General features: G+C 35.2%; 3 protein-coding genes and 1 pseudogene across 6 annotated transcripts in view; all 4 read left to right on the top strand.

Moving 5' to 3' along the window:
* LOC114719596 (leucine-rich repeat receptor-like serine/threonine-protein kinase At1g17230) overlaps positions 1 to 3,108 on the top strand; it is a 21,663-nt gene extending 18,555 nt beyond the window's left edge. For both annotated transcript variants that reach the window (XR_003737924.1, XR_003737923.1), the window contains one exon: positions 3,094 to 3,108. The gene's annotated coding sequence lies outside the window, so the exon portion shown is untranslated. The remainder of the gene's footprint in view (positions 1 to 3,093) is intronic.
* Positions 1 to 12,478, top strand: part of LOC114719631 (glutathione S-transferase 3-like) — a 16,681-nt gene extending 4,203 nt beyond the window's left edge. The window contains exons 3-5 of one of the 3 annotated variants that reach the window (XM_028905153.1): positions 5,965 to 5,970; positions 9,261 to 9,496; positions 9,662 to 10,315. In XM_028905153.1, coding sequence (XP_028760986.1) covers positions 9,290 to 9,496; positions 9,662 to 10,000 — 546 coding nt within the window. In that variant the 5' untranslated portion in view covers positions 5,965 to 5,970; positions 9,261 to 9,289 and the 3' untranslated portion in view covers positions 10,001 to 10,315. Of the gene's footprint in view, positions 1 to 5,964; positions 5,971 to 9,094; positions 9,497 to 9,661; positions 10,316 to 12,118 lie in introns of those variants that run through there. The other 2 variants (XM_028905161.1, XM_028905145.1) reach the window with 2 other exon arrangements.
* LOC114719651 (probable glutathione S-transferase parC) lies at positions 1,543 to 2,334 on the top strand. The gene is made up of 2 exons (XM_028905168.1): positions 1,543 to 1,860; positions 1,928 to 2,334. Exons 1-2 carry the CDS (start codon positions 1,543 to 1,545, stop codon positions 2,270 to 2,272), a joined length of 663 nt encoding a protein of 220 aa, XP_028761001.1. The 3' UTR covers positions 2,273 to 2,334.
* On the top strand, positions 3,061 to 3,698 carry LOC114719507 (probable glutathione S-transferase parC; annotated as a pseudogene).

Below are 12,478 nucleotides of genomic sequence, written 5' to 3'. Positions count from 1 at the left end.
AAGGAGGCTGCCATTGGAAGAACCCACTGGTGCAAAAGAGGGACACCAAGCAAAGCCTACAAATTCATAGTGCTTCTGCCAGAATAAAATCTTTCTCCATCCTGTGTTTTGCTTGCTGTCCCTGTTTTTGATAGATAGTTGAGAATGCAGCTTTCATAAAAATTAGGAGGGAGAGTTTTGTATAACTCATGATTTCGTCATAGTCTAATGTAATTTCTGAGTATAGATAATATGACAATAAAAATCATACCGATGAAGGTTACAATAAAATTACAGCCCCAGCACATTATTCCAAAGCTAAAACAACTAATAAAAAAGGATCATGACATACAAGTTTGGATGCTATTTTTACCCAATCTCATGACATACAAGTTTGGATGCTATTTTCACCCAATCTCACTAAAATGGATTTGTTTAGTCTCAAGTAATAAATAATCCTTTATACTGAATACTCTTTTAATAGGTTTTTTCCAATCTCAATCCCAACACTTACTTTTCATTATCCACACTTCATACCAAATGGGACCGAAGGGTTTTGGTTTGGGTCTAATTAAAGACACTAAGCCCAATGGAACTCAAGAGAATGGCAGTTCTGCCCCAAGAACATTGGATCCCCAGAAAAATGCGACCCCGCATCAATCTCAGGCTGAGTCTCTGATTTTTTTTTTGCCCCCCAGCTAGGCATAGGTATCTTTTTATTAGAGATAATTCTATTCGAAATTCTGTTTGGCACTAATTGTAAGCATCTCATTTAAAGATTGATTCATCATGTGAGAAATAGACTCAGCACTTTAGCTTCCTATACCTCTTAATTGTTATCCTAGCTGAGTCCGTCATGAAGGGTTTACAGTAAGTGGCCCCTACTGCGCTGCATTGATTGCTTCGGCCTAAAAGGAGTCCAATATAAACATCAGGAACCAGATCCAAGAGAAGAAACTCTGAGAGCCAGTTTTGGCCTACCAGAAAGCATCTGAAAGCAAATTACTGCGCCCATAGTATTCCATGTATGCTACCAAATCAGCAAGACGGCTATCTTTGTTTACAATGCACCAGAAAGCATCTGCAAGCAAATTACTGGGTTTGTCTACTTATTGTTAGTCTCAATAATTGACCTTTGTTCCTCGTATGGAATTCACTAGTTTGTCTGTTTCTGTTAAATTATTAATGAAACATGAGTGACAAAAAAGACAGGAAAAGCTTTTAAAAAAAAATATCCGTGCGTTCTCCTGCAAGAAATTTCAGAGCATTAGTGGCATATTTAAGTCTCGTCTCAATTATAGGACTTCAAATCCTACATTCACGTGTTAGGTAATCGAAATCATTGACTTTTAATTAAAAAAAAAAAGAGAAATACCGAATGAGCAACGTGGAGTTGAAGGGATCTGCCAGAAAAGAGCAGCAGATGAACAGAGAATATATAACAGGGGGGGAGAAGAAGAAAGAACGACACGTGTCTTTCAGCTGTTGAGATCTATTGCCTATAATTTCTTCCTTCGTACTTGTTATGTTCTGCAGAAAGTGAAAGGTTCATTGAGCTGAATAATGGCAGAGCAAGAGTTAGTGTTATTGGACGAATGGCTGAGCATGTTTGGGACGAGAGCCAAAATAGCGTTGGCTGAGAAGGGAATCAAATACGAGTACAGGGAAGAAGATCTGAGGAACAAGAGCCTTTTGCTTCTGCAAATGAACCCAATTCACAAGAAGATCCCTGTTCTTATTCACAAAGGCAAACCCATTTGTGAATCCCTCATAATAGTCGAATACATCAATGAAGTCTGGAAAGACACTGCCCCTTTGCTTCCCTCTGATCCTTATCTCAGAGCTCAAGACAAATTCTGGGCTGATTTTGTCAACAAGAAGGTAATTTCCCAATGTTTCAGAACTTCTCGATCTAAGTCTCTCTTTTAATCATGGTAATAAAATGCAGGTGGGAGATGTTGGAGGAAGGATATGGGCAGGAAAGAAAGGAGAACACGAAGAGGCAAAGAAAGAGATAATAGCGAGCTTGAAGCAATTGGAAGAGACACTTGGCGACAAAACTTTCTTCGGAGGTGAAACCTTTGGGTTTGTTGACATTGCTCTGGTTCCATTCTATCCCTGGTTTTACACTTACGAGGCATTATGCAACTTCAAGGTGGAAACACATTGTCCTAAGCTCATTTCCTGGGCTCATAGATGCGTCCAGAGGCAAAGTGTTTCCAAATCCCTTGCTGCTGAGAAGGAGATCTACGATTTTGTTATTGATTTCAGAAAGAAAAGTCAATTGGACTGAAGAAACACATGAAGAATACAAAACTTGTGCCAAGAATAAACAGAAATAATAAGTGTCTGATACAAACACTGTTTTTAAAGTTTGAGTTTAGCGTGGTGGATCCTTTGGTGTGTCAGAATGTGAAATCAACTTGGTTGTGTCTGGTGATTATGCAGTAAAATAAATTGTTTGTAAGAATATGTTCTTGATGTTGTTTTACGATGAAAAAACTCGGTTGTGTCTTCGACATTTGTTAACGTGTGGTTCCTCAAATGTGGGAAAAGCCAAACCACGGACTCACCCAAACCCATTGCATTCTCCATGAAACGTGTGCTCTGGATAATTCATAGTAGAAACTAATGAAAGACACAAAATAACCAGTTCCTACCTCAAATAATTCAAAACCCCAATAAAAGACTTGTTGATAAATGTTAAAAGTCAAATAGTATGTTCCTCTAATTATATGAAATTTCTAGACTCATAGTATCCACAAGGTTTGTGGCTGAGCACGATGAAAAGTTTGTGTACTCGCATAACGTTTACTACAAGAGCTACTTTGAAGAAGCAACAAGCGCGACATAAAGGATGGGATGGTCCCAGAATTCCACTTCCCACAAAGAAACGATAAGAAAACATAAGCTTGTGGACTATGTTTAAATACCGACAGGCAAAACCGAAGGGTTACGGATCATCCACTCTTCTTTAATATCTTTTCTATTCTCTGTTCTTGAAATATCCAGTTCTTGTCTGTAACTTTTACTTCACTGTTTCATTCTTTCAACTGGAGATTTCAGTGGCCGTGTTTGATAATGGCAGACGAGGTTGTTTTGCTGGATGCAAAGGTGCATGTTTGGGATCTGACCAACAAAAGCCCTCTGCTTCTGCAAATGAACACGTTTCACAAGAAAATCCCGGTTCTGATCCATAACGGCGAGCCCATCAACGAATCCCTCATAATCGCGGAGTATATTGATGAGGCATGGAAGGGTCAAGCTCCATTACCTCCATCTGATCCTTATCAGAGAGCTCAAGCCGAATTCTGGGCTGATTTTATTGGCTCCAAGGCTAGTGTCAGTTGTATTATTTAAATCACCGTCTAATGAAATTTATCAGTACTGAAAGCGTTATTACCAAAATCTGTAGATTCCTAGGGCTGGCAAGAGGATTTGGGCTGGAAAAGTTGAAGAGCATGAGCAAGCGAAAAAGAATTGATTTTGAATTTGGAGGTGATACATTTGGGTTCGTGGATGTTGCTTTGATTCCATTCTATAAATGGTTCTATGTTTATGAGACAATAGGGAACTTTAAAGTGGAAGCAGAGTGTCCTAAGATCATTGAATGGGCAAAGAGATGCTTGAAGAGAGGAAGTATTCAAAAGTCACCTGCTGATGGGAAGGAGATGTACGAGTTTGTCTGGGGCTACAGGAAGAACCCCCAGTTGGACTAAGCACCCAACATCTAAATGAGTATTCTGGTTTGGGAAGGTTGGGTTCATGGATAGACACTTAATAGAATATAGAAACTCGTTTTACTGATGAGTTTTCCAATGGCCCGTAGCTAAATGTGTAATGGCTTGAAGTTATTAGCTGGCCACATCTTATCTTTGTGGCTTTGTATTGTGTAAGATTCAGGTATATTTGTGTCTTAGTTATTACTATGAAGAAAATAAAAAACTGGCTTTATTGATTTGAGAGTCTTCATAGCTTCGAAACTTTTCCACTTTTTTTTTGGCATCCTCTTCTCTCCTTTTTTTTTTCTTTTTTTCTAATAATTGAATTAATATTTTAACGGTTAAGATTTAAATCTTTTTAAAACTATTATTAAAATATTAAATTATAAAAATAAATAAATAATAAATTACAACAAGTACTTTATTATCCCCGTTGAAAGTCCATTCTCTGCGGCGACTTTTTTTTGTCGCCGCTAAAAGTCCACTTTTGCAGTTTTTTTCACTGCTGAAAGGTGTACTTTTGATAGTGACTCTTTAGGGTAGCCGTTAAAAGTATAATCTAATAATATATATTATTTTATAATAATAATAAACAAATTCAATCCTGCTCAACAGCAAGACGATTGGATACAAAAGGAGGTGGTCGCAAGTTTGAACTCTGAAGAAGACACATTTAAGGTGAACTGAAAATATTTGGTGATGACGTGGCAAGGAGGGTGATGTGGCAACAACGTGGAGGCGGCTGACGATGACATGGAGGTGGCTAAATGGTGACGTGGCATCTAGTCGGTGATGATGTGGCGACCGACAGCAACGAGGTGGAGGTGGCCAGTGATGACGTGGCGTCGACGGTGATGACGTGGCGTCAGTAAAACCAATTTTTCCTAGGTATCACTTTTTGTTGCAGCTGAAAGTCACTTAACTGTCGCCCCCAAAAGTTCTTTCAGCAGCGACAATAAAGTCATCGCCAAAACAAGCTTTCAGCTGTGACAAATGTTGCCTTCTAAAAGTCACTGCCGAAAGTGTCTTTCAGCGGTGGCTTTTTTTGTCACTGCTAAAAATTTTCAACCACAGTCGCTACAGCAACGACTTTTCAACGGTAACAAGTCGCCACTGAAAACTTTCAGTAGTGACTTTTATACTTTCAGCAGCGACAAAATGTTGCCGCTGAAAGTCAATGTTTTTGTAGTGATTGGAGCTTATATTGAAAAGCCAAGGGAAGACGATGTGAGCTTGTTTTGACTGAGACCAAGAGACACAAGAGAAGGAGTAAGATTTAAATGGAACAGAGGAGTTGATAGAATATTAATATCAGTCAGGCTACATTTTTCTAGGTATAACTCTCTTAGGTTTGGAAGCTTCCCAATCATTGGTAACAGGTTCTTAGAGTAATTAAGATTAACATCACTTAAGACAAGTGAAGTTAACAATTATAGATTGGAAAGCCACTCAATGCCAACCGAGCTCTTGTCATCAATTTTCAAATCAGCATTGTAGCCAATCGAAAGTATTTCCAAGCTTGAAAGATTGCCAAGTTGGTTAGGAATATTGCCCACTATGTTATTCCCTTTTAGATAGAGCTCTTGCAGACTTGAAAGGTTTGCAAGATGAAAAGGTATGTTATCAACTAAGCCGTTGGAGATAAGATTTAGAACCAGCAAGTTTGAAAGTTTACAAAGTTCAATAGGTATTTTTTGACGGAAAGAAGAACTAGAGAGATCGACGTATCTTAATTTGGTGAGAGAACCAAAAAATTCGGGGATTTGACTGCCATTAAAATCATTTTAACTAAGATTCAAATAATTTAAGTTATGCAACTTCATTAATGATGGGCCAATCTCACCTTGCGAGGGCTAATCATCACCATGAAGATCGAGCATCTCAATGTGGCAAGTATGAGGATTACAAAGAATACCACTCCATTGGCAACAATCAGGAGAAGAGCTCCATGAAAACAAAAGACCATAATTGTCCACAAAAGGCTTGCTTCATGTTGAGAAGAGCTCGTCTTTCCTTGTTGAGGCATCTGGCGTTCGCATCTGCAATTCTCCAACATGAACCTGCCATGAACAACTCAGCCTGCAAGTGGAGCATTACTGTGATTATAAAATTTAGACAACTCACACTCATGATGATTGCAGCTCATGCAGCATGGAACTCAACTCAACCCAATCTTGGCATGACTAATCAATCATAATTTATAATAAATGAACGTACATTGTACCCCCAAAAAAAAAAAGAAAAGAAGTACGTGCAAATGATAATTTTCGTTTTCGATTTTATTTATTAATCTACTAGATTATTCATAACTGTGAAGATGATATTATTGTATTCAAGTTATAGAAAAAAGTAATATAATTTTAAAACATTAAATTAATCTAAAACTATAGTTTTTTCTCTAATTTGTTTTTTTAAATATACAGCGTCTATGACGTGTTAATGCATACACGCATACTAACGAACTTTCTATTTATTTGCTACCTGCATGGAAAAACATTTTTTTAGCACCTTGTCAAAATGTTTCTTTTTAAATTTTTGGCAAGTCGCTCTATGCTTCTGTATATAATTCCGTTACATCTATTAAACTAACAATAATTAGATTATTTCGATAGTGCTTGTGTGTTTGTGAGAGTAATATTTTAAAAATGAATTCAGTATATATTTTATTAAATTTAATATTTATTTAAAAATGATATAGAAACTAAGAACAACATTTTAGAAGCAAAAAGACCCCATTTTCGGAATTCACTTGAAATAGTTATAAAAATGAGACTACAAAAAAAGAAATAAAACGTTAACAATTTTCATTGAGATTTGAGCTACGTACTGGCTGTTGAGCATCATGAATATATTTTATTCATTTCATATACTTTTTTTATTAAATTATTGGAAAAATTTTAAAAATAATTTTTTGTTCGATACTCCCTCCGTTCCTTATTATAAGAGACGAATAACCGAATTACGTTAATCAAAAAAGCAGTTAAAATTAGTTAAGAACAATCAATGTGTAAAAAATGTAATTTTTTTTCCAAAAATGCCCTCATTAATAAGGAGAGAGAGTATGAGAGAAAACAATTAAATTATTGAAAGAAAGAGAAGTGGGAGGGGGAGAGAGTGTGAGTTGGAGACAATAAATATGGGTAAAATAGGAAATCAATACAAAAAAGTAGAGACAACTTTTAAGTGTCTCTTATATATGGGAACATGCCATAAACATCAAATGTTTCTTATAATAAGGAACGGAGGGAGTAGTAAATAATCTTTGGAACTCTTTCTCATAATCCCACTAGTGCACACACCCATATGTGTGTGGTGAAGGGTGCATTGTTTAGTGTGCGCGCGTTGCGGGTTCGAGCCCGTCCCTTTGTAACTCCAAAAAAAATAAAAAGACTCCAAGCAGCCAATAAAAGTCAAAGTATTTCACCCCGTCAAATGTACAAGTACTTTCAAAGCGATGAAATATCACTTAGGAGATGTTTGGAATTAAGAAAAAGCATTTTTTTGAAAATATTTTTATACAATTTGAGATAAAAATTCTTTTATATCCTTTCTATTTAAATACTTCAAGTCAAATACACCTAATATATATATATATCACGTTATAAATTAATATTATTTTTTATGCCACACTGCGGGATTTAGTATATGGAAAAATTTACGTTCTTTTAAAAACAACATAAATTCAGTCAAATTAATTCACCATATAATTAATTTCCACATATTGTCTTCCCAAAACCATTTACTGGATGGAGCTGCCGATCACTCTCGGTAATTTCTAAAAATATGTGATCCACATTTTTAAAACACTTCATACTATATTTCTTAATAATTCATTATTCAGCTGTCAAAATGGACAATTTTTTTGCCAATGGGTGGTCTTGATCTAAGTTCGATATTCAAACATCTGCTAAAAAAAGCGTTCATATTTAATATTTGACAGTACTTTAAATATAATTGCTTTCAATAGGAAGATAAAAGTAGATAATTTTCTTTCACAATCAAATTTATTTATCTCTAAATTTCTTAATCGTGCTTATTTATTTAATCATAATTATTACATTATATCCAATCGTGTTATTTATTTAATCCTGGCCACTTTTAGTTAACTGATAACAACCAATAACTTTGAAATTTTCTTACTAACTCTAAATTTTTAAGTCACTAAACAAATTTTTAAACCCGCCCTAGATTGCAAGGGCCAAGAGTTGTTCCCGTTCCTTCATGATTTATTGGCGTGATGATTGATTATGGAAATTCAGTCAACAATATCCATAAACTCATATCAAACATTGTTTGCATCCACTCTTGTATATTTGGATTAGCAATAAAAAATAAATCTTACAGTCAATAAATAATTTAGAAAGAAGAAACAAAATGTAACTAGTCTATCTGTAAAATAAAAATGGCATGCAAGCAAATGATTTGTCCCTAATAAATGATTTTCGACTCAAGGTAAGTTGGATTGATCAATGTTGTGCGTGTGATGTTTGAACTTTGAGCCAACCTAGCAATTTATAGGACCAATATAGTCATATGAAGAAGTAATATCTATTATTCCTCCGGTCCTAAATATAAGATCTTTTTTATAGTATAATTTATACTATTAAAAGGGTCTTATATTTAGGATTAGAGAAGTATCATTTATCTCAAAGAATGCTACTTGAAAGCTAAGAATAAAACAAGAACAGCAAAAGCAAGAGCAGAGATGGTTGAAGGAATCTTCTAGAAACAGACAACATCAGAAAAGAATTTAAAGCAGAGTAAAAAAACAGAACAACACGAGTTCATTACAAGAAATTGTTTATAATCTAATATATCAAATATATATAATCCTAGTCACTATTAATTGATTTATCACATCCAACGCTGCAATAACTTCTTGTTTTATTCATTTTTTCTCTTTTAGTTTCTCTAGTTGTAAACCAGTTCTTACACATTAAGGATCGGTTGGTAACTGTTAGGAAAATGTGGCTTTTAGTGCAGGGATAGTGTGTCCAAGACTCTTCCTCATGAGAAGAAGATCTTTGAATATATCTTGGCACTTTCTGAACGAGCTAACCTGACAATTAGACCTGGATAGTGAAGTTTGTGACTGTTTTGGTTTATCTGGAAGATAAGTAGGAATGACTTCCAAAATAAAAAGACCAGGAATTATAAAAATGACACATGTCAATGAATTAGTTTTCTAGATAACAGGGTCAGAGAACTCCTAAATGTAATTAATTATAATGACGCCATTATAGGAGCATGGCATCACCCAAGAATTCTGGAGGGTGTGGGCTAGAGAATTTTCCTGTTCCTTTTGGGCCTAAACATCTCTGTCTCCATCTGCTTTATCGCCAACCTTATCTCCATTTACAGGGTATAAGGCTGGTTGAACTTAATCAGCCCTTGCCCGTTTATTGATCTATAGATATTTTCTTATTCACTGAAGGTTCCCTAACTCTGATACCTCGACCGTTCGAGGATCGAGCGCAACAATGGCGGGCGAGGTAGTTCTGTTGGATACATGGGCGAGCATGTTTGGAATGAGGGTTAGGATCGCACTGGCAGAGAAAGGTGTGAATTATGAGTATAAGGAAGAGAATATGAGGGACAAGAGCCCTCTGCTTCTGCAAATGAATCCGATTCACAAGAAAATCCCAGTTCTAATCCACAACGGCAAACCCATCTGCGAATCTGCCATTATTGTGGAGTACATCGACGAGGTGTGGAAGGAAAAATCTCCTCTTTTGCCTTCAGATCCATACGAGCGAGCTCAAGCCAGATTCTGGGTTGATTTCATTGACAAAAAGGTAGATTCTATGAGCTCTTTTCTATGAATTGTTCTACTTACTATGCTTTCTGTTCATCTCATGTCAGCACCAAAATCTTTTTATATTTGAAGAGGAAACCTATATTTCATCTTTATATCTCTTGTGATTTGTGAATAAAAAGAATTCGGATTGATGGGGATGCAGGTGTATGAGACAATGGGGAAATTGTGGCTTTCAAAAGGAGAAGAGCACGAGGCAGCAAAGAAAGAGCTGCTAGACATATTTAAGCTTCTCGAAGGAACACTTGGGGACAAGCCCTTTTATGGGGGTGACTCATTTGGGTTTCTTGATGTTGGTTTGATTCCATTTTCTTGCTGGTTTTACGGCTTTGAGATTCATGGCCACTTCAAGATGGAAACAGAATGCCCTAAACTCATGGCCTGGGTGAAGAGGTGCGTTCAGAGCAGAGAGAGTGTGTCCAAGACTCTTCCTGATGAGAAGAAGGTCTATGCATATACCTTGGCTGTGACGACTGGAGCTTGAATGAATAAAAAGCACTTTGTGAATGGGCTAATATGATAAGTTGGCCTTGGATCATCAAGTTTATAACTGTTTTGGTTTGATCTATAGTAGTGAGCTTGCTTGATTGCTAAGACTTGAGGCTGTGAGTTTGGTGGCCACTTGGGTGTGTCTGTCAGATTTAATGCCTTAATAGGGAATCAAATTATGTTCTTGTTTCTGTAAGATCCGAACTAAGTGAAGTAAATAAAACCCTTTTACCATTGTGATTTTGGGGTGAATCCTTTGTGATGTTTCTGTTATTATTCTTTCATCATTTATATAATCTCTTAAAATGAACTTTGGATTCCTCACTGTATTTTGTTTCAAACGAAGTTCGGATTAAGGATTCCAAATTGATTTGGGGGACGCGAGTCCCGGGTGTAGTGAAGGGAGGACTCATGCGTTCCAAAATTTCAGAGTCAAAAGACATGGGAATGAATTGAAGGGGCCTCCCCGGTGTTGTCATTCGTCAAGTAGGCCGGACTTCATTAACAATAAGAGAGAAGGGAAAATGAGGTAATGTCAATTTTTCCTTTTGAGATTTTTTAATGGCCAACTACTTGACACACATACATACTCATGAGTTGAAAATTAAAAAAAAAAAAAAAAGAAGAAGAAGAAGAAAAAACTAAGTTGATGCTTTTGGAAGCATTAGTGCGAAACATTTTCAATTGAGAACTTATTTATTTTTATTCTTCAGTCATTCTGTTGGTTTATATAGTTATGACAAATAACACCAAAACTATATATCATTCATGTGCTTGATGTTGACATGAAGTTGCAACCAATTCTCAGAAACTCAGACTCTAGTGAAACATAGACAGTTAATTAGGGTGTTATTGCCAATTAATCTCGATCCTTATTACAAATTTATGGTATTGGAATTTACAAAACATTAAAAACAGTAAAACATTACAAATCTAAGGACTCCATAATTATATATGTACCTAGTTGGGTGCAAAATATTGGAAATCTTGGGCTCTTAGCATGACTAATCAATCATAATTTATAATAAATGAACGTACATTGTACCCAAAAAAAACAAAAGAAGTACGTGCAAATGATAATTTTTGTTTTCGATTTTATTTATTAATTTACTAGATTATTCATAATTGTAAAGATGGGTATTATTGTTGCTGGTAAAAAAAAGATGGGTACTATTGTTTTTTTTTTGGCCAAAAGGTACTATTGTACTCAAGTTATAGAAAAAAGTAATATAATTTTAAAATATTAAATTAATCTAGAACTATAGTTTTTTTTCCTCTTCAACCGAATTATAATTAAAATTTCAAAATTATTTCATGATCCGAAGGTCAATTCTTTTTTTTTATAGAATATACAGCGTCTATGACGTGTTATATACAGATACACGCACCGATGAACTTTCTATTTATTTGCTACCTGCGTGGAAAAACGTTTTTATTTTTTATTTTTTTGGCAAGTGGCTTTATGCTTTTGTATATAATTCCGTTATATCTATTAAACTAAGCATAATTAGATTATTTCGATAGTGCTTGTGTGTTTGTGAGAGTAATATTTTAAAAATGAATTCAATATATATTTTTACTAAATTTAATATTTATGTTAAAAATGATATACAAAGTAAGAACAACATTTTATAAGCAAAAAGACCCTATTTTCAAAATTCGCTTGAACTAGTTATAAAAAAAATGAGATTACAAAAAATGAAATAAAATTTCAAGGGTTTTGATCGATACTACCTGCTAACTATAGAGCATTATGAATATAGTTTATTCATTTCATATACAATTTTATTAAATCATTGTAAGCTAAGGATAAGAACAGCAAAAGCAAGAGTAAAGATGGTTGAAGGAATCTGCCAGAAACAAAGAGCATCAGAAAAGAGAAAAGAACTTAAGCATCTTAAAGAAACAGGAAAACATGAGTTCATTATAAGAAATAGTCTATGATCTAATATATGAAATATATATAATCCCAGTCACTATTAATTAACTTATCAAATCCAACGCTGCAATAACTTCTTATTTTATTCATTTTTTCTCTTCTAGTTTCTTAGATTCAAACCAGCTCTTATATTAAGTATCCGGATAGTAACTGTTAGGAAAATGTGGCTTTCAGTGCAGGGAGAGCGTGTCCAAGACTCTTCATGATGAGAAGAAGGTCTACGAATATATCTTGGCACTTTCTGAATGACCTAATATGACAATTTGACCTGGATAATGAAGTTTATGACTGTTTTGGTTTGTGATATAGCAGTGTGCTGCCAGAAAGCCTCGACTCAGTTCTCCATTTACAACAACTATGAGGGCTTTCAAGATTTGGATAGCACTTTAATAGCCCTTTACGATCAGGTTATGTGTTCTTCCTAAAGGTTTTGTCATGTGTGAAAGAGAATAGAGAAGAGTGGTACAACAGATTTGGAGAAATGGTGCATGGATCTGATTGCGCTGGATAAGAATATGAAAATCTTTCTATGAC

Source organism: Neltuma alba, unplaced genomic scaffold, assembly GCF_004799145.2.
Source record: "Neltuma alba isolate B1F8T4 unplaced genomic scaffold, ASM479914v2 tig00002178_pilon, whole genome shotgun sequence".
Taxonomy (NCBI): Eukaryota; Viridiplantae; Streptophyta; class Magnoliopsida; order Fabales; family Fabaceae; genus Neltuma; species Neltuma alba.
The sequence above is the reverse complement of the archived record's forward strand: the minus strand, read 5'-3'. Positions and strand labels throughout refer to the sequence as shown.

Coding starts and splice junctions, on each gene's coding strand:
- LOC114719651 (XM_028905168.1), top strand. CDS start 1,543: ATGGCAGAGCAAGAGTTAGTGTTATTGGACGAATGGCTGAGCATGTTT. Junction 1,861..1,927: donor CTGATTTTGTCAACAAGAAG/GTAATTTCCCAA, acceptor AATAAAATGCAG/GTGGGAGATGTTGGAGGAAG.